Source organism: Hemitrygon akajei, chromosome 32 (assembly GCF_048418815.1).
Source record: "Hemitrygon akajei chromosome 32, sHemAka1.3, whole genome shotgun sequence".
Classification (NCBI taxonomy): domain Eukaryota; kingdom Metazoa; phylum Chordata; class Chondrichthyes; order Myliobatiformes; family Dasyatidae; genus Hemitrygon; species Hemitrygon akajei.
In genome coordinates this window covers 8,142,373-8,169,357 of record NC_133155.1, presented here as the reverse complement: position 1 = coordinate 8,169,357, position 26,985 = coordinate 8,142,373, and the positions used below count along the sequence as shown (strand labels likewise).

The window sequence follows — 26,985 nt, the reverse complement described above, 5'->3', positions numbered from 1 at the left end:
ATGGACTTACTTTCAATGATTTTTCATCTCATATTCTCAATATTTATTATTTTCTTTTTTTTTGTATACTTGCAGTTTGTTGTCCTTTGCACACTGGTTGAATGCCCAAGTTGGTTGGTCTTTCATTGATTCTGTTATGGTAATTATTCTATGGATTTATCGAGTATGCCCACTAGACAGTGGATCTCAGGATTGTATTTGGTGACATATATGTACATTGATAATGTTAATTTTGTATTTTCTTTTACACTCTGTGTACTAAATGTTTGGTTCTGTGGTATTTCTAAGAGTTTTTTGTACCATTTTCAACACAGAAGTATTTGTTTATTTTTATGGCCATCTCCTTTACCCCACCATATAAATTCTACTTTTTGTAAAACAAGGATTTACATTTACCCTTGCTAATCTTTTCCTTATTTAGGCCGTTATTTATTTATCTCTCAACTTGCACCACTCAAATAACTTAACTGCCCATTTATTACTGGGACCTTGTATGCTAATTATCTACTGCAGTTTTCCTGTATAGCAAAGATGCCTGCATTGTAAGCATCAACAATTCCTTTCTCCCCACAGATGCTGTGTGACCTGCTGAGTTACTCCAGGTGATTGTTGTAAAAATAGATCATTGATGATGAATGCTCTGTTGTGAATTGCCCCAAAAAATGTATTTTCCCATTCTTAAAATTTTTTGTTTCCATTATTAACCATTTCCTCTGAGAAAATTTTGGTTTAATTACATAAGATAAATATTGGTTCAATTTTGGATTGAATCCCATAAGGAGAGATAACATCCTGTTCACAATCTTAATAACATTAAGATTAGTCCTGATGAGAGGTCTCAGCCCAAAACATCAACTGTTTATTTTGTCTCCTTAGATGCTGCCTGACCTGCTGAGTGCCTCCAGCATTTTGAGTGTTACACTGGATTTTCAGCATTTGTACAATCTTTTGCACTTACAGTAGCAGTGCCTCATCTCCTGTGGATGCATGGAGTGCAGTGAGTAGAATGGCTGGGGGCAGAACAAACCAGAAATCTGTTAACAGAATGATCATTCAAATTACTGGGGGAAGTGAAGGTATTGGCACGTTTGGTGGTGAAATCTTGCTGAAGCACATGAAAATTGTTCAGATTTGTGGAAGGCAGGGACCAAGGCAGCACTCTCCTTCATCTATCCAAAAAGGGTTAGAGAGCAGAAGGGAGGGAAATTAATTATTTTTTTAAAAGGTGCTTTGTCAACAATGAGAGAGAGAACAAAGTTCAGGAAGGAAAGTATGCCTGCAGCACCTCTGTAGAATATGACAAAGGAGCTAGAAAAATAATGTGGAGCTCCTTCAAGAGGCAGGGTAGAAGTATTGTTGAGAAAGCTATGGGAGCCCACAGGCTGTTATGGATGTTTGCCACTAATTTAACCCCAGGGGAGGTATATGCAGAATTTGAGATGGACTGTGCAAACACAAGTGCAGGACAGAAGTTGCTGCAGTGCAGTGCCAATGCAGTAGTCAACATATCAGAGTTCAAGAGGAGGCTGAACATCATTGAAATAAAGAATATTCACATTTTCCACAATTCCGGTGTGGCTTAGTGTCCATCCAGGTTATCAGTTACATCTTTAATCTGGAGAAAATGAGTGAAATTGAAGTAACATTTGTTCAGTGTGAAATCAAGTTCTACCAAATGAATAACTGTATAAGGAAGGAAAATAGGTTGGGGCTTCTGTTCCAGTTAGCAGGAGGCCATCAGATTATCCTGGTAGGGGTTGGTTACTGAATGACTGCAGCTCATTGCAAAGATGAACTGATTGGGAACAGGGAATTTGAAACTTAAAATGGGTGAGGCTACCAGAGATGTTAGGAATGTGGGTGGGAAAGAACTGGACAAAGGGAAAAACAATCTAATCAAGATAGGAAGATACAAATGCAGTACTCCTCGAATAGTCCCGTTTGTAAATCTTGGGCAGGAGTTAAATAGGGAATGTATGGGCTTCAAAGTTAAAATGCTGTTTATTCTCTTAATGGAAACTGGCATTTTAATTAACTTTGTTTTTAACATTGCTTCTTTTTTCATTAATACAACTATCATTTCCCTTCTACCAGGCTGAAAATTTCTCAAGAGATTTGGTTCGATGCTAAAATCTTGTCAGTTTTAACAAACTGACAAATTGACCAAGTTAAACAGATTTAAAATGTTTACAACTTTCCTTTGTAATGTCAGACCACAGGAACCATTGATGTTAAGTCAATTACAAAGATTTGGAAAAGATAGGACGTAGGCATATGAAATAAGGTCAAAATTAAGATTAAGCAATATTGCTGCATTTTGTCCAATTGTCACTTTTTCTGATTACTAAATCTAATTATTAAAGCAAACATTAAATCTATTTTTATAAATCATTTTCACTAAATCAAGTATTAAGGAGGGACTGAAGAATTTGAGCAAGCACAGAAAAAAGTCATTTTCAGAGCACAGGTTATACACCCCTTATCCAAAATCCCATTTTTTGAAATTAATTTTTATTTTTGACATGTCAGAGTTTGAAAATTCACAATGCACTGGGAAGGTTCCCACGTGATGTGCAGAACTCTACACACCATAGACAGTTCTGAGAAGTCACCTCACATATGCATTGAGCAGAAGTTAATGAAAAATAGAGAAACTGAATAAAGCAAATACTGAATATATCGATATTCAGTATAAGAGTGGATTTATCAGCGGAGTTGGAATACAGACTGCTTAATGGTATGCTGATCATGAAACAAGCAAAGATCTATCACGACAAACTGAAAATTTAAGGTACCGGTAATTGTTAACATTCAGGCTGGTTGTAGATATTTAAGAAATGGCACGGCATTAATTTTTTAAAGATCTGTGGTGATAAAATGTCTACTAATAACAAAGCAGAAATAGGTGTAGAAATTTTTGATGCCAAAATAACAAGTTATAGATCACTTGGCGATGTTTCTGGGTTACATTCCTTGCCTGGATAGAGAGGTAATACATTAAGGCAAATCATATATTCATAAAGGATGGTAATACAAAAGCAAAATGTAAATCTACATATAAGTAAATAATTGTGAAAGATTAACATTTTCAAGAATCAAAACAATGAAACAGAAAATCAGATCAGTTTGTGAAGAATGTTTTATTTGCATCGCATATTACTTTCAGTTACCAGCTTCAAACTTTAAAAACAAAATAGGGTAAATCCTTCATTAAAATTTTACATACATATAATTGTATATTAAAATACAGCACAGTGCTGGATTAAATACTGCCAATATTTCCACAATGACAAAACTACTGTCAAACCTGACATAGCATAGGTCCCTTCAAGTTATCAGTACTCAATTTGTTTTGTCAGTTTTCACCTCCCAAACATTTAATAGTAGAAAATAACAGCACATTCAAGATCTTGAATTGAATCAATAAGAAAACAAATTATTCCTTAAAACAAAGGGCACAGAGTATCTAACACTGCGTGAGCCAATAAGAAATATACCAAACTACTGTAAGCTACAGGAAATGGTTCAGTCAACATTTTGCAATTTTAACAAAACACTGCAGAATTTGACAGTCAGGTATTCTGTACCAACAGTAATTGTTTCTTTCATTCACCTAGCTGAAATCAGATTTCTTTCTTACATTATTCTGATCTAGTCTATCCTCTCTGTCCTACAAGGGTCAAGTTTTCACTAGTGGACAAATCTAAAAGACAGGCAACAGACTTGGTAGAATTGAATGCAAAAAGGTTTTGGCTGGTTTAAGCACTGGAATGGAAATGAATTAACCTATACATTTAGGATTATAAGCCCCCACTATTACCAGGAAGCAGGGTTGGAGTTAGAATTCTATTTCATTTGATATTTGCTTTAGAGATACCGCTTTTAACAAATGTTTCCCCCTACTTCAATCTTCACTACCGCAACTCCTCCCCAAACTAATCCCTCCCAACAAAAACAAGACTAGTAGCTGCCATGCAATTTCCTTTCAGTAGGAATGAAAAGCAGTACAAAATTTTACCATAATGGGATTCCAACAAGGCATCTGAATAATACAGAAAACTTGATGAGTTCAGAGCAACAGAAGCTCTAGGACTTGAACCTGGATCAGCCAGTTCAGAACCCAAAATGTAAAATGCTAGATTACCAAACAGCTCCAAAAATGTTTTTTTAATAAATATTGATTCACCTTCAGAACCATGACACTCAAAACTGAAAGTACAATTTCCTTGGGTAAAAATGTGCTTACGTATGGCATACACCATTTGATGTATGTCAAAGTATGCACAAATTAAATCCAAACTATAAGCAATGGCTTGTGGTCACAAATAAAAAGTGATTCTCAAACACTTTTCATTGTGTTATGGATCTTTATTATTGTTTTACTCTCCACTCATTAAACATAGCTGCTCTTGGCAATCATGGCAATCCTTTGTAAACCAAAAAGGACCTATGTCAACTTATTCACAACTGCGCAGCAAATTTAATCTCTGCTGTTTGTGTAGCCAGTGCTCAAATGCACACTACAAAGTCAGAACAATTAGCAAAAGAAAGCTAAGGAATGGCATTTGTTCCAAGCTGAAGATTTTCATAGGCTAAATTGTAGCATTCACATGTGCATCTATTCAATATTGGTGAATTGAGAAATTCCTTTTCTGGAATTGTCAGTGGAACACTAAGAAATGAAGACATGTAAAAGAGGATATCAGGTCCCTCTGTGCAGTTAGTTCTCTCCCCCTTCTCCACCATCCGCATCATCTGCTGCATTATCTGAAGTCCATAACTGCAAGAGAAGAACGTTAAATGTTTCAGCTTACATTAACACTTTTACATTGTACTATATTCTCTCACAATTTTGGTAATCAAACTTCTTCCCTGTTCCAGGTCTCTAGCTCCGAACAAAATTGTGTTTTTTCCCCTTAGAATTTGTGCTGGGGGGGGGGGGGGGGGGGGGAGAGAGAGAGGAGAAAGAATCTGCAAGACACAAAGTGAATTCATAGCCCCTGTAGGAGCCATGTATTCTGTACTCTGTGTTTACGGTGTGTATATTAGTGGGCTAGTGTTTATTAAGCTATATTAGTCATATTAGTGGGGATATGATCAAAGCTAAGGGAATAAGTTTTGTATTCTTGCTTATTTCATGGCAGTCTGTGGCTTGGGTCTGCAAAGATCATATCTTTGCTGACTACTTAATATCCTACAAGATTGTAAGTTTGCTAATAAAGGATTGAATAAAGCATTCGACCCTTTAGAATAATCATTTTATTGGAGCTGAGGGCGAGTCCTGCAAGTTTAACAACTCCATATGAGTTCACAGGCTGGCAGCAATTGTTTTGTTTTGATTTTGGATTAATTTTTTTTGCTGCTACAGCCCCCAAGGAATACAGGTAAAATCAGTTTTAATATTTTATTTGAGTCTTGTGCTATATCCTAATTTCATTCTGCTCATACTAGAAAAAAAGTTAAAGGGTATATTCTATACCAATACTTACACAAAAAATCTTAGCAATGTGTATTCCTATTACAGACTGCATTCTACAATACCAATAACAGAGCATGTTCTCAAAGTGCTTTAAGGGAAATGATTAAGGTGATAACTAAAGATTAAATGATGAGAGTTTGGGCCAGATTTTCGATTATACAAGACAGGAGATAAAGTTTGGATCAAACTTAAAGCCAAATTTCATGCAATCTATTCCAATGCCCACAAGCTGTTAGGAGTAAGAAGCATGGATGCAGAGTTTTGAAATGAGAGGCTAATTTCTTCCAGTTACAGTTCTTCAAAATGCAACAAACAAATTGAAGCATTTTCAGAAATTATCCAATGTTCAAAATTGATGTAATTAGTTGAGTTTGTCATTCCTTTTGAGATTTTCCCATTTCTTATGAATTTTTAAACCACTCAGAATTCTTAAGACAATTTTTCAATATAATTGAATATCAGCTTGCTTTAAGTTTGATTTCATATGCCTCATTCTTCTTCATTAATAACTATGTTTTAAAATATAGCTGCTTTATTGCACAACTTTACTCACCGTCAGGTTATCCCTGAGTAATTGCATTATCAGTGTACTGTCTTTGTAGGAATCTTCATTCAATGAATCCAGCTCTGCAATGGCTTCATCAAATGCCTGAAAATAACAGTACAAAAAAAACAAAAATTGTTTTAAGTTAATGCATCTTTGCAAAAATGTTTGAAATTATGACTCATTAGGTGAAAAAATAAACCATTTAGAGTGAAATGCCATTACACTAGATAGCATTGGACATCCACATTAAAATTACTTCAAGGAATTCCAGCAGGAATGGCAAAATCATATGATGTATGGTACCAATAACAAAAGGAAAAGGGTTAAGGTCCTAACCTTTAACCAGGCCTCCAAAAGTCTCTTTCTAGTGTTATACATAAAGTAACTTAACTAAACAATTTAATGTAATGTAATAAATTGCATGAGAAGGACGTGGGGGACCACTCACAGAATCTTTCCTCCAAGACAACCACTTGAAATTTTTTTTAAAAGTGGTCGCCGAGGCTCTGGCAGAGTATGGCACACAAAAAAGATAAATTGCAAGAGGAATTATGCAGAAAGCAAGGCAGTAGGATGGGTCAAAGGTCCTCATTTCACTGCAAAGGCTTTAAACTTCTGGCAGTCAATTGAGCATTGGAAAGAATCATCACTGAATAAGCTGCATGGAGGGACAATATCTCAAGCTACAGAATACTCAAGAAGAGGAAAAGGATGAAGGCATCGCTGATCAAAGGATTTATTAGAGTTCAGGAGATGACTGAGCAGTCACGGACAGAATAGTTTGAAAAATGGAATAATAGAGGAACTATGGAATGTGCAAAGGTCTACGCCACCCTACGCTTTTTAAAACTAATTTTATTTTAGATGTTTAGTTTTGTCTTTTGTACTAGTGTGTCAGTACAAAAGAGCAAATTTTTGATTTCCAACATTCATTTTTCAAAAAATTAAATGTTACAGGTAATCTTTTTGTATTTTGTGAGACGAGTGTAGAAGTAAACAAATTGGGCGAGGGACAACCAAACAAAAAGGTCAAGGTGTGGCAGATGAAACAATTTAACCTTCAAATTATCAATGCTTACACCATGGCAAGAGTGAGCATAGCAACAAGACACAAGGTGATCCTCCTGCATCAATGAGGTCTTTCCCAAGTAGAAATTTTGCGACCGACAGGAGTTTCAAGACGCATTGTCCAAGCTCTTCTAAAGAAGCACAAAGAACCAAGCAAAGTTAAGGACCAGAAATGCAGTGGATGGCCATGGAAACTAAGTGCAGCAGATAAGAAATACTTCAGACTGATGTCCCTTCTAAATTGGAGTAACGGCACGCACTGCTATCAGCTCTGAACCACTGGAACTCATGTACATCCCTCTGCTGTTCTGACAAGTCTTCATTGAAGAGATGCTGCCAAAAATTCATTCCTCCAAAGTGGACACAAAGCCAAACACTTACCAATACACAGAAACACAATGTCTAGGCTGCTGAACAATGGCAGCGTGCTCGAGACTAAGGAGTCAAAGCTTGAAAATTTTCGCACAAGCAGGAGGCGGTTTATCCATGGAAGAGCTGGGGAGTGCTGCATAGACGAGTGCCGGCAGCAAACAGTGAAGCACAACAGAGGCCTACAGAAACCCTACAGGTTTGGGGCAGCATTTCTACAAATGGAGTCGATGGTCTGGTCAGAATTAATGGTACCCTCAATGCTGAGCAGTACAAGCAGAATCTCATCCATTACACAAAACCATCTGATCAGTCCCAACTTTATTCTATAGCAGGACAATGAACCGAAACACAATGTCAGGGTCATAAAGAACTATCTTCAGCGACAAGAACAAAGAACTCTGCCACAGATGGTATTGCCTCTACAGAGCCCTGATCTCAACATCAGTTAGGCTGTCTGGGATTACCCGGAAAGACAGAAGCAAGAGAGACAGGTGTGACTTCACCAGTTCCCAGCATTATCACTCTGCTCTTAAATTCAACTCTTCAGATTGAAGCCAATGTGCCGCTTGTCTTCTTGAGAACCTGCTGTACCTAAAAATCAACCTTCTCTATCCATGCATAAGCACTCCCAAGTCCCTCTGCACAACAGCATGCTGCAATTCTTCACAACTAATCTAATCTTTCACTTTTCCTTCCAAAGTGGATGTCCTCGCATTTACCAAAACTATATTGCATCTGCCATACCCTTGCCCACTCACTTAAGCTCTCTCTCTCTCTGCAAACTCTCCAATTCCTCTATGCAAGTTGCTTTTCCATTCAAGTTAGTGTCATCAGTAAACTTAGATATGCTAGACTCAATCCCATCTTCCAAATCATTAGTATATATCGTGAACAGTTGTGGGCCAGCAACAACACCTGTAGCCCTCTACTCATCACTGATTAGCATCCAGAGGAATACCTATTTATCCCAACTCTGCTTACTATTGGTTAACCAATCCTCTGCCTTTTCTTTTGGTGATAATAACCATAACAACAACAGTTTGGCATTGAAAGAATGGATGGGCTCTGAAGCTTGAGTAAGAGAATTTTCTTGATCTGTGTGTTCCAGCTCTACAAGAAAAGAAGTTTCGGATCTAGCTCCAAAGAATGAAACAGGAATGAAACTTATTTCAAGTTGCAATCTGGACAGCAATGATTCTAACAGTCTTGAACGAATCGAAGGTGGAGAGCATGATATACTTAAGCAAGTTTCAAGAGATAATTTGTTCAGGCAGATCAGAAAAACAAGATTGATAAGCAGAGGAGAGGTGAACATTGAAAGCATACAAACATAATGATTCCAGTGTAGAGGAGACAAGTTATCACAAGGATTGTGAATGCACCCAAAACTAAAACTCCCTAGTTAAAGATTAAGGTGAAAAAAATATACCCAATGGAAATAGTGTTTTTTTGTTTTTCTGTGGAGGATCAAAAAACATTACAGACCTATAAAAGGGTGTCTATATACAAGGACAAATTAACAACACAAGGGACCCAAGATTTTCATTAGTGTAAATAGCCAAAGTAGTAAAAAATTTGGATGGACCAAATAGAGGATCCCATAGAAACATGAATATTCTTAATGAAGGGAAGAGGATTCAGTAAGCATAGCATATACAAGGGAGATATCTTTTCTACTTCAAGTCCCAATGTATGCTTGATTACCATGGAAAGGACAGTACAAATATCATGAGCTCCAACTACAATTCTTATCTTCCTTAGATGTGGCAATGGTAGAAGTGGACCGCTAATGGTTGACCATTTCAAATTGTAGTAGAGGAGGAACAGGAGAAGACAGGAAAATAAAGCTAGCAATATAACTTATTTAACACTAATGCTAAAGATTTTTTTTGGAAAATAATACCAAAGAAAATTAACTGGCTCATATATAGCCTGATAAATGATATTAAAAGGGAAACTGATCAAAGTTCCCAGTTGAAGCAATACGAGAGTAGTATAGTTAGTATCGTGTTCCAGGATTTCCAAAAAGCAATGAATAAAGCACTGAAAAACAGGCACTGGAAAAGGAGAGGTATGATTAAATATTGTCAAGCGCAGGAGATAAAAGCGAACAGCTGCTTCTCAGATTGGATGGAATGATATTGCATGGAATGATCTCCCAAATCCAATTGTGATCACAGCTCCTTTAATTATTTGGGCAAGTGTACAAGAATCATTTCAAAAATTTACAGCGGGAAACATAAGCAGGAAATTAACTGCTTTTGCAGAGCCATATTAGACACAATTATATGTATATTTGGGGTTCTAACGTTTTTCTGCCTTTCATTCTTTGGGGTTTTTTCTGTTCTGTAGAGTACAGAACAGTACAAATCAGCTAAGAGTACAAATTCCAAGTTGTATACTGTATGCATTCTCTGATATTAAATGGAACCATTGACCCTTTGAACATTTCCAATTTGTAGTGAAATTGTATATCGTGTACCATTTTAAGTTGACAACAATGCTAAAGAAGTCTTCTCCAAAATTAGTCCAGCTTTGATGTAACTTTTTTTTAAAATCAAATACTCACCTAACAAGAAATACTACATGCAAGTTGCATTAAAAAAACAAAGACTATTTAAGAAAACAAGTCCTTTGTTTACTGTTTACCGTTTTTGCAAGTGCACAGGCTTGCTCTGGAGAGTTGAGAATTTCATAATAGAATACTGAGAAATTCAGGGCAAGTCCTAATCGGATGGGTTGTGTTGGTTGCATGTCTGTCTTACTAATTTCAAATGCTGCTTGGTACGATGCCTGGGAGTTCTCAACAGTTTCTGAAACAAGACAGAAGTCTGAAATTAGCAACTCTGAGCGTCTGCGGCATTATCTGTAATAAATAAAAAATTTATTAGTTCGTTCCTATTGCAGTCGATAAGTTTTCCTCACAACCCACTTTCTGAATCCAAAGTTGACTTTATTCATCATTTGTTTTAACATAAGAATGTACTTTCTTGTGAAAGTCTCATCCACAATCATCCATGTTAATGCATGAAAGTCAAAACTCCTTAAAGTACACAATATTTGATTTTTCACCAACAACCAGAGTTCCACACTCAGCATGTAAGCAAATCTTAGAATTATGTTGTTCTACCATTTTGCAGATGATATGCAGTGAATTCTAGTTAGTTGGGTCATTGGTTAATCAGGTAGCTGCTTATTTGGGACAGGAGACAGTCAATCATGTTCATTAATGTGACTGTTAGACACTACAGCGAGCTTCGAGCGCCCAGTTGTATGTGCTTGTGTTATGTTATCCACTTGGGCTGACATAACAGTTCAAGAAGCAATGATTTTTGCCGAGTTTTTATGACTTAAAAAAAACTTTTCAGACCCTTGGCATGAAAAGATTTGACACTAGCCAGAAACACTACCCTACTGGACCAAATTAAAAGCCATCACCTAAATACTACTCATTGTCAGCTAGCAGAGATAACTGGAGTGCTGAAATCTACAACTGCACGCTTCATACATCAGCAAGATAAACTGTGAGAAGGATGGGCAGTATGTGAGGGACAATATGGGACATCCCAAAAACAAAAGCATGGGTCCAGATGTTGAAGAGGTCCTCGGTCAATGGTTTTCTATTGTAACTGGACAAGGTAAACGTATCAGTGAACCAATGTTAAAAAACAAGTCAGAGAGCTAGCTAAGAAACTGGGTCACAAAGATTTTAAAGCAACAGATGGTAGGTTGTCTCAATGGAAATGTAAAAACCACATTAAATTCAAGAAAGCACACAGTAAGAAATGTACTGTTGATGCTCTAAGTGCAGAAACATGGAAATCCACAAAACTCTCTGACTTGCTTCAAAAATTTGGTTCAGATGATATCTACAACATGTTTCATTTTTGATCATGCCATGCCGGACAGTTCCCTTGGCTATAAATATGCAATACTATAAGGTTCAAAGAAAGCAATGGATCACATAACTGTGTTGTGTTGCTCAAGTATGTCAGGAATAGATAAAAAGAAATTGTTGGTTATTGGGAAAAGCATTAAACCTCAATGCTTTAAGGAGCTAAGAATGCATAGTTTACCTGTCAAGGACTAGCCAGAGTACACTAGATGAATTCCTTCATCAGAAACTATTACGAACTAATGCACAATTTTATAGTACTTTAGTAATATTGGTACTGTTCTAATTTGTTCTCTATTTCATTTAAATATATTATTTAGAACATAATGTTGTGCCGGCCATGTACCCTACTCTAGAAATCTAGAATTACCCTACTGCACAGCCCTCTATTTTTCTAAGCTCCATTAAAAGACCCTATTGTATCCACCTCTACCGCCTTTGCTGACAGTGCATTCCACGCACTCACCACTCTCTATGTGAAAAACTTACCTTTGACATCCCATTGTACCTACTTCTAAACACCTTAAAACCGTGCCCCCGCATATTAGTTATTTCAGCCCCGGGAAAAAGCCTCTGGCTACCCACACGATCAATGCTTCCACCATCTTATACAACTCTATCAGGTCACCTCTCATCCTTCATCACTCCAAGGAGAAAAGGCCAAGTTCACTCAGCCTATTCTCATAATGCATGCTCTCCAATCTAGTTATTTGTTACTCAGTTAAACAACAGTTTGTGTTTGTTATGCATTTTTAACTATTTCCAAGAAACTTTAGATAATGGAGCAGCTGTTTAATTGGACCAACACATATTAGTCCCGACGTGTCCCAATTAACAGTAATTAATTAATTTATTATTTTGTGAGACAGTTTTTAAAATGGAAAAGCAGCTGCACTAGGACAGTTCCTCTCTCCTGACCTCAGAAGTCTGGGTCCAGTGGTACAGGTAATCATCACTTGGTTGCAGTGGACGACCATGACTTCTGTGCCTTATTATGTCCTTCACTCTCAAAGTGTTGCAAAACCACCTTTTTGGCAGTTGGATCTGATACACCCAGTCCGCTGGAGCTGACTTCACATGCTAAGACAGGCACGTTCCTATTTCACCACAGTACAAAGCCTGCCAGCTACCCTTACCTAGTTTAGCTTGCCTGTCGAAGCAGCATACTGGGGTGTGGCCACTGTCACATAAAAGCAGCTACTTAGAGCCACAAGTGAGAACATATGTGAGTGAGCTGCCCTAAAACAGACACAAGCCCCTTCACCAGAGGTACTACCCTTCCCTGGACATTCCATAAACGGCACGTATATCAGATGAATTCCTCCGTCAATTACTTTGTTTTATAGTATTGCCATAGTATTAGTTCATAACTTGGTTATTTGGAAATATAATTTCATAATACAGAATTTGGTACATAAATTGGTAGCTTGTCATTTTTATACCTTTTTAAATATTTCTATAAAACTTCAGTTAACTGGGGCAGCCCCTTAATTGGGCCAAAATGTACTGCCCCAATGAGTCCCAATTAACCGTAATCCACTGTATACCAAAAACAGGAAACTTACGTTTTTTGTTTTCTGCTACTGCTACTTCTGCAAGATATCGGTAATAATCTCCCTTCATCTTAAGGTAGAAGACTTTGCTCTCTGAATTGGTGGAATTTGGTATTAGATATTTATCCAGTAAACCCTGCAAGAAATAAAAGTGGTTTGAGTTGTATTAAGTTGTTTTTCCCAACATTAAAAAAAATGGAAGAATTGAAACAACAATAAATTTCTGAACCAATATAGTATACTGATACAAAATTTATATACATTGATGAGGAACTTATGTATATATACAAACAATTCTTTACTACGTAAAACATTTTACTACAACATAAACGACAGATTAATCTTAAGAATATCAGGGTTACATCTGGTAAATAGTTAAAAGTCAGACATCAATTTTAAACAAACTCTGCTGTTAATCTTCTGAACGGTCATAAGATTTTTAAATGGTTTATTTACAAAACACAATATATCAAGATGCGTGTATGGAAAAAAAGGATACTTTAAAAGGAGTGTTTTAAAATATCTCATAACAATGTATGAAGTATTCCATATCACTAGTGGTATTCAGCTATGCTAGAAAGGGAAAAAAATTCCCAGCATAAACTATTTAAAAACAGCATATTATGTCATCCCATCATGTGCTTGCAACCTTCCCTTCCAAATCACTTCAGGTTTTCAGAAAGGTGGAGTAACTGCCATAACCAATTCTGGTTTCTAGATATACTTTTCCACAACCTATTTCCCAAGGAAATTTAGTTTTGTTAGAAATCATAAAACCATAAACCTCAAAATTTTTGTTGTTGTACTCAAGGGCATGATCTGATAAATCCTGTCGTTATAAACTTCAGCTTTCTATTAGAATAAGGAGGGGGAGACATGCAAGGCATCAAAAGAATAGCAACTATATCTATATGAATGTACTTACTATTCACTTGATAATCCTTCTAATAGTTGCCATGATCACCAACAAGCAACAGTCTACTAAGACTGAAAAGGTCAAATTGTTAGCAACAAAAAGATAACAGTGGGCAGAACCCTTCACATTTTGAGCCTGTTATTCAATTTCTACTCTTGAACAGGAGACTTAGTTACTAAATTAAGGGTGGTTATTTAAAATTGAAGACCGAATCACTGGATTTATCTACCTAGAGGATTATGGAGGGAAGATCAATGGAGGTGTTTAGAGTGGGTAGGTACGTTTTTGAAAGATCAGGGAATTGAAAGCTATGAGAAACCAGCAGAAGAAAATGAGGCTGGGGCAAACCAGTGTGCTCACATTCAATGGACTGAAGGACCAAGTGGCTACTTCTGTTTCCTTATATTCATTATTACATTTGCTGGTTCTTTTGCCAATTACCTTCACTCAAAGTCCTCCAATTTTTGATCCCTCAATCAACGGAAACAATTTTTCTTGTTCTGTATTATCACATCATGATTTAATACTCCAAGATCCTCTTGTAACCTTTTCTATTCCAAGGAAAACAATTCCTCCTCCAGTCTATTCACACAGATCCTTCATAACAGGAATCTTTCCCAGCCTCTAAGGTCTTCATTACCCAGAAATTGACAAAATACTCCAGGTTATAAACCTGCATTTTATTAAGCTTCATTATGACTTCCTTGCTCTTGTATGCATTGAAGTACAGTATTTCTAAAGCCTGGTATTCAATATCCTTTTCTCACTGCTTTTTCAACCTATCAATTACTTTGAACAGTATATGCTATAATATCCCAGAATCATTTTCATGCAGCTCATTTCTGGAGCATCTGAGCAGTAGACACCCATGTTACAGTTCATTGACTACAGCTCCACCTTCAATTACAGAAAGATAGAGATCTGTGACATGGTGTCACAATTTTTCCTTCGATATCAGCAAAACATTGACTTCAGGAAAGTGCTCCTGTTACACCAACTGTGCTAAGATAGAGGATGGAGAATTTCAAGTTCTTAGAGAACTTGGAGTCAATATCACCAATAACCTGTCCTGGTCCAATCACCACAGCCAAGAAAGCTCACCTGAGCCTCTATTTCCTCAGGAGTTTAAAAAAGTTGGCTTATCTTTTGACCTTACTAATTTTTTACTGTGCACCATAGAAAACATTCTATTCAGATACATCAGTTTGGTGTAGCAACTGCTCTGCTCATGGCCACAAGAAAATGCAGAGTTGTGGACACCGCTGAGTATATCATGTACACCTGCCTACACCAATGGATTCTGTCTTCACTTCTTGCTGTCAGTAAAGTATCCAGCAAAGTCAAAGATCCCACCTACATTGTTGCTTCTCTCCCCTCCCATTGGACAGAAGATGCAAAAACCTGAAAGCATGTACCAGCAGGCTTAAGGTTAGCTTCTATCCCGCTGTTCTAAGATTACTGAATGTTTCCCTAATACGATAAGATAGAGCCTTGACCTCACAATCTAGATCTTTGTGACCTTATACTTTACTGTCTACCTGCACTGCAATTTCTCTGCACTGTAACACTTTACTCTGCAATCTGTTTTATCCTGTACTACCTCAATGCACTGTTGTAATGAATTGATCTGTACGGATAGTATGCAAGTGAAGATTTTTGGTTTATGTAGCAATTTATTCAAAAATTTCTAATACAGGTAATCAAATTTCATAGGAGCACCGATAGTCAATAGTGGCAGTCTTTACAATCAGAGAACAAAACTGATCATGGTCTTGATAGTAACATGTATGACTATGACAATGACTCAACGTCTATGGAGAAGCATTTGAGCTAACTCAGCAATTCTCAAAATTAAATCTGGATCCGCATAGCATCAGAGGCTAAAACAAAACTACTCACTTCTAAGTTTATGCAATGTCAAATAAAACACCAAATCTTGGCAAGGACAAGAGTAATACTGGCATTGAAGAAAGGGTTTTCAAATTTACAATGATCATTGAATTCTGAATGCAAACACAAAAACTGATATATTTAAAGGATTCCATAGGGCATACGAGCATAATACGTAGGACTAGTATCAGTCCATTCAACCTATCAGGTCTGCTCCAATATTCCACAGCAACATTTAAAGAATATCACCTACAGGTATACTTGATTTTCATACCCTCTGGAACCAGAGTCAACGATGAAGAAATGAGTTGTTCTACAAACGTCTGTGTCTATGGACATTATGTCAACATCTTTATCAGTATGTTTTATTTGGCATTGCTCAAAGATACTAGGTACCTCTAAGTGTACATTCATGGTCTTCTGCTGCTGTAGCCCAGCCACTTCAAGGATTAACATGATGTACTTTCAGAGACACTCCTCTGCACACCACTGTTTAATGCATGGTAATTTGAGTTACTGTCTCCTTCCTGTCAGCTTGAACCAGTCTGGCCATTCTCCTCTGAACTCTCTCATTAACAAGGTCTTTTCACCCACAGAAATGCCACTCACTGGATTGTTTTTCCCTGTTTTTCACGCCATTCTCTGTAAACTCGAGATAGTTGTGCATGAAAATCCCAGATCAGCAATTTCTGAGATAAGGCACTCCGACTGGCACCAACAATCATTCTGCAGTCAAAGCAGTTAGATCACATTTTACCCCCATTCTGATGTTTGGTCTGAATTCCTTGATGATGACTGCATGCTTTTATGCATTGATTTGCTGCCACGATTAGCTGATTGGCATCAACGAGCAAATGCACAGGTATAACTAATAAAGAGTATTTGTTTTACATATCTTTATAGATATCTGTTACATGGACCTTCATTATAACTTAAATTAATTATGGAGATATTATATTGAAATGTGCTGACGAATTCAAGGTACTCTAAAATTAAAAGTGCTAAACTATTCAATAGATGAATCCAGTTTCAAGTGAGGCAATAAGCCAAGTAGATTAGGAAGTTCTGAGCACAGAATCTGATGCATTGGCTTGTGGTAGTAGCACTGTAAGGATTAAATGAATATTTTCCTGCATCCACAAGAGATGTAACCGAGAAAAAAAACAAGTCTCCCCACCTCCCCCTCTAATAATGATGTCTTACTGATGATAAACAAAATGCCCGCGATGAAACAGCTGAAAATGACTAATGAAAGATTGCATTACTTGTCAGGCAGTATCTATGAAGTAAGGTAGAGGAAGACCATAGAGGCCACAGATACTAGGATACACAATAAAAACAGAACACTGGAATATTTAAGTAAACTAGGCAGCATCTGATTTAGTACAAGTTCCTTCATCCAAGACTCTGCAGAATGAAGCAGGAACAGTATAGTTCATAATTCCACGATAGAGGGGGGAGGGAAGGAACTGGTAGGTAATAGGTGCAGCCAGATGGGGAGGAGCTAATGGACAGATGGAACCAAGTATGGGAAGGTGTTGATGGTTGGGGGAAGCATGATCTGAACAATGCAGTCAAAACGCTTACCCGAGTTTTGCTTAGTTCCATAAATGTAGAACAATAGAGTAAGTCATATTGAAGACACTAAATAGAGTGTACAAGTTGGAAAACGTGCAGGTAAGTATCTGCCTCATCCATAAAGGTCATTTAGGTCCCTGAAAAGCAAGAGTGGTGGTGGTGGGATGGAGTAGGTGAGGTGAAGGATAGTTCTACACCTTCTTTTGCAGGGGACAGGGAAGATTGAGCAGATAAGGAAAACCAAAAAAGAGTTCTTCATTGAAAACAGATGGAGGAAGAATAAGATGGGACTGGTGGGCTAATATTGGATGGAGCTGCTGGAAAATTGTGTACAGAAGATGGTGGGTGAAAGGCAAAGACCAAGGGAACTCAATAGCTATTCTGCCTCAGGAAAGGAAGTGGGGGGGGGGGGGGTCACAGCAGAAATGCAAGAAATAGGGAGGGTTCCATCAACTATGGAGTTGAGTAAACTCTAAAGCAAAAGGTGTCATCTTTGAGACAGATTGGGAGGAGCAAAAGCAAATAGTTAGGTTCATGTTCCTTCCTCCCTTGGCAAACCTTTCTTCTTTAGCAGAGGAACAGAAAGGATGTAACGTAAAACTACATCCCAAAAGGATCAACTGCTCCAGGAAAGGAAGTGAAGAGGAACAGAAAAGCAAAACATCCAGGAAATTAAACAAAAAATATCATTAGCTCTCTTACAGGTATTCCATCTTCCTTCACAATCACCACTGAAGTACTTCTCTTTAGGTACATTTCAAATCTAAAGTCAAAACATTCTTAAGAGCAATTCATTAGAAATGCTGGAGTAGAAAAATAGGCAAATGGCATGTGCAGTAACTTGGAACTTAAATGGAGCTCATGCATCAATACCAGTCTTGATAATATTATTCAAGATTCGTTCGTAATGTACTGTGTCATGACTTGGGAGATCAGTTACCATGATCGTTCTTGACAATTTTTTCTACAGAAGTGGTCTGCCATTGCCTTCTTCTGGGCAGTGCCTTTACAAGAAGGGTGACTCCAGCCATTATTAATACTCCTCAGAGCTTCCTTGGCATTAGTGATCGCATAACCAGGACCTGTGATATGCATCAGCTGCTCATTTGACCACCTACTACCTGCTCCCGTGACTTCACGTGACCCTGATCTGCGGGCTAAGCAGGTGCTACACCATGCCTGGGGTGACCTGCAGGCTAGCAGAGGGAAGGAGCGCCTTACACCTCCTTTGATAGAGGTGTACATCTCCATCCCGCCACCCTATTCAAGATTGGGCCCTCTATAATTTTCAACTGCAGATGTTTAAACTACTGTGCTTAACCTTTTTTGACCTTGCATATGGGAATCAAGAAACTAGTCTTCAGGTGAAATAGGTTTAAATGATAGATTATCAAATAGGATATAATATCCATAGACACTTAACTGGTATTTCAATTTTTACTGCAGCAAAAACATCAGGAACATTCGGGTGGCTGACATATCAAGAATAATCTGCTAGAAGTACAGTTGAGGCAAATGCACATTGCAAGGAACTGTCAAAAATAACCTAATAAGCATTAATAAATATGACATATTCCGGTGTACTCAAATCCATAAGTGTGGTGAGAGTGCATTAGTGTTTGAGTGTCGCTTTCACTAGAGCTAGATAAGGAGCAGTTCCTGGCTTCATTAAGCCAAAACCAATTATGTTTGGTATTGCAGACATTCAGAACTGCATTTGTGATTTGAGGAGCTGAGCAAGTCATTTGAAAAGGCAAGCAAAATACATTTGAAAACAGATTTAGAGGGTAAATACAAGTAGTTGATTGGTAGTAGTTACATTGACTGAGAAAGCCATGCAGCTTAGTATTACTAGCATAATGCCAAGAACAACAGGGGCTTTTTTTAATGTTCGGGTGTCAAAAAGCATAATCTGATCCTCAGCACGTGATTATTGCAGATTTAGGAGTTGGGTACATCTCACCTTTATACTAGAAATGAACAACACTGAACTCTACTCTTAGTTTCCCTTGTCTGCTCTCTACTAAATTATGGCTGAAAAAGCAGTACTACAGCCTTGATCTGTTAATCAATCCAGTTAGCTTTGCATTATATTATTGTACATCAGACCTATCTTTTAAAGCCCATATTTGAACAGGCCTCGAGTACATAACATTTCTACTAATTTCCAAAATCTGTCACCCTATCTTGTTGAAATATTGTGTGCAGAAAGAAAATCCACCATTAAGCAAAACTCTTCTTCCCAATGTCTCACCATTGAGGCATTATACATCTTATAAAGAAAAGGAATTTTTTTTAGTGTTTTTTGTTTAGTTTACATTTAATCGAATACCTTAAAATACTAATCTGTAATTAAATCGGTTTCATTAATAAAAACTAAATTTTATTGTTTTTAAAAGATACTTAATCTTCAAAAAGAGTAAATTTAGTCTTTATCAATGAAACTGATTTAATTCAAACATCAGAAAGTTAAGTTCAGTAAATTGGTAAGAAAAGGTTCAGAGCAGATATATATGCAGATGACAAGATACTTAAAACTTTGTTAATGAACTGTAGTACAAATGCTTCATAATGCAGTGCTACTGCGATTTTGATAATCAAATGCTTCACTTTCTCCCGACAAATCAGCATTTTGTTCCAGAACCAACCCAACCAATATACGTTTCAACCACAAAAGCACATAGGTCATGGTCCATTACATAATCAATATTAAAAGGGATAAAGTAAAGATTAATCTTACACAACATCTTAGAACAAGTTGAATAATTCAATATGTGTGCTGATGTCTACCTTTTGGAAACCAGTACCATGCTAATCAACATGTACAAACAAACTGGATGAACTCAGCAGGTCGGGCAGCATCCGTTGAGACAGAGCGTTCTTTTCAGAGCACAGAACGCTGTCTCAACGGATACTGCCCGACCTGCTGAGTTCATCCAGCTTGTTTGTACGTGTTGATTTGACCACAGCATCTGCAATGTGCTTTGTGAGTACCATGCTAAGATTTAAACTCTTGAGTTTGGTGTGATGGTCCAGCTAATGCAAACTGCTGATAATTTTTTTTAAAAATAGCCCTGAAGATGTCCATGCTTGTTGCCAACATTGCCACCAATAATACAGGGCTTGTGGAAACAAAACAGAGGAATAGCCTAAAATGGCAGCAAAACAGTACTTCTGGGCTCTGGAGTACAGTATTTTAAGAATCCACAAATTCCAAATTCATCAAGAAAGGTGCTAGAACCAACTGATTTTCTTTAAGAATTAACATTAAAAATTAACAAATGTTGGTGAAATTCCAAATTCAGTGTCTGGTTCAGACTGGATAGCAGAAGGGGAGTTACAACTGGTCTCAAATCCTCGCCTCTTAACACTACCTGCACAGCGCAAAAACAGAACCTAGAAAATTCATAATGTTTTTCTCATTTGCTGGCACAGATAGAGAGGGGTTCCCTAATGCCAAGGTAATTTATTCCCTACATTGAGAATGGATGAACATTTTTTTCTACCCTTCTTTTTGTAATACATATTCTAATTCTATATAGCAAAGACACATCCAACATTTCAGATACCTTTCAAGGTAATCATGTTGAAGTTTTCACCTCCCAACTTTCTCAATCCATCCTCCATACTGCTTTACCTCCTCCAAAAAAGCCTAGTAAAATTAATCCAATCCTACTGATCTTTTGAAACTTTTCATTAATTTACCCATCATTGCCATTTCAACTTCCTCAAATTCCTCCGTGTTGTCTCCTCCAATCCTGCACAATACCAAGTTCCCTACTGTAACTGCTCTGCCAGTTAACTCCACAGACTTCGGCCAGATTTTAAATTCTGCAACTTCTTTCCTGGGAAATTTTATCATATCTCTCTCAGCCTTCATTCCCCCACACCCCACCTGTAAATCTTAATAGTGGTTAATAATCTCCTACCAAATTTAATCTAAAGCCAAGTACAAGCTGTTGTGCCTGCTACACTTAGCTGTTATTAATTATTGACATTTTATATATGCTTTTCTAGAAATCATGCATACAGCATTTTTAAGATTCTCACAATGGGAGCATCTCAAATGGTTATATAAGTGCAAAATGAATTTAAATTTGCTATGTATAGCTACAAAATGTGTTCAACTAATTCAATTCAAGATTTTCATATCTTCAAAAAGCAAATCTAGGCAAAGCATTCAAAGTAGTAAGGTAGAAGCAGAAAGTACTAGGAATAAACTACAGCTCAGGCAGCATTTGTAAAAGAGACAGTATCTTAGGTGAAAGAATTTTCTGCAGAATATCCATTTGAAGATATTAACTTCATCTCTGTCACCACAGATATTGATTGACTAGTTAAGAATTGTCAGCATTTTCTGTTTCTCTTTTAGACTCCCAATGACCGCAATTTTTTTGCTCATTAAATATGCTGTTAGTTTAATTTAACGATACAATGTGAAAGAATGAACTATATACATGATGAAAACATTATAATTCAACAATCATAGTCTTGGTTATTTAAGTATATTAAATAGATAAAATGCAAATTAGTTTTACCAAGGGGCTATATATGACATTCAATAAGGTACTATGTATACACAGCTATTTCTAACAATCAGATGGCAGATGGAATCTCTATTGCACATGGATAGGTGGAAATTTAACATAGACAAGTGCAAAGAGATATTTTGAGAAGTTAAACAACAGCAGATCATGCACAGTGAAATGTGGGGTTGTGGGAAGAGCTGCTGAACAGATATCTTACAGTCCAAACACATGGTTCCCCAAAAGTGGCAACACAAGAAATTTAGGGCGGTGCTAGAAGGCATATAGCATGCATGTATTGTGAACTGAGGCACTGAGTACAAGTGTCGGAACATCACATTACAGTTAGAAGAAACATTGGTTAGATTGCACTTGGAGCAAGATGCACACTTCTGGTCGCCACAGTACAGGAAAGATGTCGTGAAGCTCAGAGGGTGCTGTCTGGAATAGAGGCCTTGAGTATAAAGAGATATGAGTTAGGTTGGGTCTGTATTCTCTGGAGCAAAGGAGATTGAGAGGTGACATGAAGTAGGTAAATAAAATTATGACATAGGTAGGTTACTAGTCAGAATCTGCTTCCCAAGGCAGGAATGCCTAAATCTAGAGGGCATTGGTTTAAGGTGAGGGAGGAGATTTAAAGCAGAATCTGAGGGGCAATTTTTTTTCTACAGAGCTGCCAGAGGAAGTGGTGGAGGTAGAACAGTACCTGCAATTAAGAGGCATTAGACAGTTACTTGAATGAGCAAGGTATAGGTGTTCCCAACCTTGTTTATGCCATGGATCAATACCATTCAGCAAGGGGTCCGTGGACCCCAGGTTGGGAACCCCTGGTATACAGGCATATGGAATTAATGCAGGCAAGCGGGATTAGTTTAGATACATACATACATACAAGAGGCTTGTAAGCCTAGAAGAGATCACAAAGATAAAGGTTGCAAAGTCATGGTGAGATTTGAAGAAAAGGTTAAAAATTCTCAATTTGAGACAACATTTGACCAGCAGCTCATAATGTAGGTCAGCAAATACAAGAATGTCGGGTAAAATAAATGTACGTTAGGACACAAACGTCTCCATTTTGGACGACCGCAGATTTAAAAAAAAAACAATAGTTAAAAAAAGGACCAGCCAAGGTAGCATTAGAATAATCAAGTTGGAGGTAACAAAATCGTGGATTCATTTCATCTGCAGATGAGCTGAGGGAGGAACTGAGTTAGGTAACATTACAATGTCTTAAATAGAGTCAATTAAGATACATGACCCAGAATTCACTTCAGGGTTAAATACAACACCCAGAAAGAGAAAACCCTCAATCAATTTAAACAGAAAGGGGTGGAGATGGTGGCTAGGAAATGAGATGTGAAAATGACTGAAGACAATGACTTCAGATTTTCCAATAATCAGTTGGAAATTTCTTGCATTATTAAACACCATTCGCTTATCGCAATATAGGCTCTCCTGCAAAAGCAACAGTATAACAACTGCAAGCGTTTGGAAAGCTCAGATCAACCAGCAAAAGAGAAAGAAATGGTTAATGTTTCAAATTTTAAAAATCAGGTATATTTCTTAACTGCTTATGACTTTAATAAGTGAAGACCATTTCCCAGAAATACTGATATTTAATGAAATAGCAATTCACCTTCAGCCCCACTTTTCTACACCACCTGCTACTGACCTCTGTACAGGTCACCTACATACATTGATTGCCAGAATTTACAAGGAAATGTTCATTTGCTCGTCGTTCTTAAAACCAACAGAACTGGCTCCAAGCCATTCCCACAAAGGTGTTCTTTTCCACCTAAGAAAGACGACATCTAATTAAATTCTAAAGATCATCCTCCAAAATTGCATTTTTTAATCATGTAGATCACAGACACAAAGGAACAGGCTGCAATTTTATGTATTTAAATATGATGGAAATCCTACGCTTGAAGAAAAGACAACTGAAATAACATCTAATTTCACATAAATGACATCTAGGTGCATCCTTGGCAATGATAAACGTGTAATTTATTTTTCTCTCTTTTGGAAACCGAGGTGAATGCATAAGGTGATTTTCTTTTGCTTGGTGTACGCTGCCTTTAATTAACCGCCCACCCCGCCCGATACCCGCAGCTCAATGCAGAGAAGAGGTTGTCCTCCTCCATTTTCTTACAGGTTCCTCATGTCTGATACCCAGAGATGATGGCGAGGAGCCGCTTTAATGCGGCAGATGGGTATCGCACAGCTTAAGCTTCGGTGCATGTCAGTGACAAGCAAGCTACAGCTCATTTTAGTTTTTTTAAAAAAATGATGCAGAGGTAGCGGAAGTGATTGGGAACTGCATTAATTTAATCAGCCTGTAAACCAGCCCCCTTTTTTTTCCTCACCAGCACATCATTGCAGATCTCCCTGAGCTCAGCCTCCACCTTCTCTCGGTACTCCTTCACCATGTGCAACTTCTTCTCGCTGCCGCCGCCCTCGCCGGTCTTCTGCTCGATGCTGGAGATGACCCTCCATGCCGAGCGGCGGGCCCCCACCACGTTCTTGTAGGCGACCGAGAGCAGGTTGCGCTCCTCGTTTGACAGCTCCTCGCCCCACTCCGTTACCGCCTTCATGGCAGCCGCCATGTCCTCATAGCGCTCCGCTTGCTCCGACAGCTTGGCTTTCTGCACCAGCTCGTTCTTATCCATGGCCCCTCCTTTCTCTTTTTCTAACTCCCTTTCTTCCCAGTTGAAGCGCACGGGACGTTTGGTTCAGGCGTTCGACGGTCCGTCGAGAGCGAAGCACTCCGCCGCTTTCTTTCCCTCCGTCTCTGTCCTCGAAACCAAATGGCGGTTGAGATCTTTCCCCCCACTGGAGACTCGGCCCGCGCATGCGCGGCAACCGCTCGCCCCACCCTCGCGATGACGTCACGAGTGACCAGGTCTGCAAAGGACTGACCTGACTCATGCGAATCGGTCTTGATTTTGTGCCTTCGATGTTCTGACAGAGTAGCTCGATGTTTTGCGTACGAGTCCGACATGGCAAAACGTCGTGGGGCGAGGCTCTACCTCTCGCAGTTAATGTGAGGAAAGGCTGAACAAGGTTTCAGCCAATTGTTGCAAACATTTTCTACCATAACCAGCAGAAGGGGAAAGGGGCAGTGGGTGGTATTCAGGCAGACCAGGTCCTCCCTCTATTCATTATTCATTCTTTGCTGTCAAGAGATGATTGAAGATTACAACAGAATGCGACCTAAGCGGAACAAAATCAGGCGCACCACAACCAAACAAGCTGGTTTTAAGTCTATTGTCATAGAGAGCTTTTGATAGTAGCAGCACAATACAATGAAAGCAATTTAACAAACTTAAATAACAGATTAAATAAAAACCTGAAATGCTGGCAGAACTCAGCAGGCCAGACAGCATCTATGGGAGGAGGTAATAACGACGTTTCGGGCCGAAACCTTTCATCAGGAGTGAAATAAATAACAGATTTACTGCATAAACCTCCTTTGTACTATGTTTTCGTGATTTAAGTAAACAATAATATTGCTGAGAAAAAAAGATTATACAGAACGTGCAAATTAAACAAAGATACTGGTGCACGATAGAGACAAAAACCTATATAGTCTAAGTTAGTAGTAAGATATTTCAGGTCAATTCAAGAACCTGCTGGCAGTATGGGGAAGAAGCTGTTGAACCTTTTTGAGATGTGGGCCTTCAGGCTTGGATAATTCCTGTATAATGGCACCATTGAGAGGCCTTGGCCTCTCAATGATGGGGTTCCTTGCATATCTGGGACACCATCTCTTGATGCCCTCAGTGGTGGAGAAAGCTGTTCCTGTTTTAAAACTTGATCCATCCACTTTCTCTAACCTCCATATTAGGAGTTTGAAGAGATTTGGCATATCAACAAATACACTCAAAAACTTCTATAGTTGTACCATGGAGAGCATTCTGACAGGCTGCATCACTGTCTGGTATGGAGGGGCTACTGCACAGGACTGAAAGAAGCTGAACGTTATAAATCTAGTCAGCTCTATCTTGGGCACTAGCCTACAAAGTACCCAGGACATCTTGAGGGAGCAGTGTCTCAGAAAGGCAGCATCCATTATTAAGGACCTCCAACACCCAGAACATGCCCTTTTCTCACTGTTACCATCAGGTAGGAGATACAGAAGCCTGAAGGCACACTCAGCGATTCAGGAACAGCCTCTTCCTCTCTGCTATCCGATTCCTAAATGGACATTGAAGCTTTGGACACTACCTCACTTTTTTAAAAAATATACAGTATGCATTTGTTTTTTTCCCCACATTTTTAAAACCTATTCAATACATAATTGATTTACTTGTTTATTGTTTTATTTTATTATTTTTTCTCTGCTAGATCATGTATTACATTGAACTGCTGCTGCTAAGTTAACAAATTTCATGCCACATGCCAGTGATAATAAACTTGATTCTGAGCATTGGAGTTTCCTTACAAGGTAATGATGCAACCAGTCTTTTCACTATACAACTTTAGAAGTTTGTTAGCTTCCTATGACACATCAAAACTCAAACATCTAAGAAAGCAGAGACAGAGACATGCCTTCATCATTGCATCTATATGCTGGGTTCAGAATAAAGTCCTCTGAGATATTGACACTAAGGGACTTGAAGCTTTTCAACTGAACCATACACTAATCCTGACTTGTATAAAGCTGGAAGGTTATGCATCATTGTTTTGCACATATCATATTATTCCCAAAAGTGCATTCGAAACTTTCTCCTCTTGCTTATAAGCTACTGAAACTCAAGAGATCAGTTTAAAACATTGTTACATTAAATTAAAAAATGTCTTTGGTCATTTTGGTTTTAATCTTGAAAATACAAAATTCAAAGTAAATATATTATCAGAGCACATATTCATCACCACTTAAACCCTGAGATTCATTTTCTAGTGGGTATTCTCAAATCTATAGAATAACTAACAGAATCCATGAAAGACTGCCCAACTAGGGCATTCAATCAGTCTGCAGCAGACAAACTGCAAACATAAAATAAATAGATAGATAGATAGATACTTTATTCATCCCCATGGGGAAATTCAACTTTTTTTTCCAATGTCCCATACACTTGTTGTAGCAAACTAATTACATACAATACTTAACTCAGTAAAAAATATGATATGCATCTAAATCACTATCTCAAAAAGCATT

At 37.9% G+C, this 26,985-nt stretch overlaps 1 protein-coding gene across 1 annotated transcript; it reads right to left on the bottom strand.

The window, feature by feature from the left end:
• Nucleotides 1-3,121: 3,121 nt before the first annotated feature.
• On the bottom strand, nucleotides 3,122-24,674 carry LOC140719668 (14-3-3 protein beta/alpha-A-like). Its single transcript, XM_073034454.1, has 5 exons — nucleotides 24,191-24,674; nucleotides 12,927-13,050; nucleotides 10,116-10,279; nucleotides 6,033-6,128; nucleotides 3,122-4,780 (listed from the first exon to the last, which is right to left on the bottom strand). Exons 1-5 carry the CDS (start codon nucleotides 24,491-24,493, stop codon nucleotides 4,721-4,723), a joined length of 747 nt encoding a protein of 248 aa, XP_072890555.1. The 5' UTR covers nucleotides 24,494-24,674; the 3' UTR covers nucleotides 3,122-4,720.
• Between the last annotated feature and the right edge of the window lie 2,311 nt (nucleotides 24,675-26,985).

What these genes read in the sequence shown, in the direction of transcription:
- LOC140719668 (XM_073034454.1), bottom strand. Translation starts at nt 24,493, where the DNA reads ATGGATAAGAACGAGCTGGTGCAGAAAGCCAAGCTGTCGGAGCAAGCG. An exon ending in AGATCTGCAATGATGTGCTG is followed by an intron (nt 13,051 to 24,190) that starts GTGAGGAAAAAA and finishes TATTTCTTGCAG; the next exon opens with GGTTTACTGGATAAATATCT. An exon ending in AGTAGCAGAAAACAAAAAAC is followed by an intron (nt 10,280 to 12,926) that starts GTAAGTTTCCTG and finishes GTCTTGTTTCAG; the next exon opens with AAACTGTTGAGAACTCCCAG.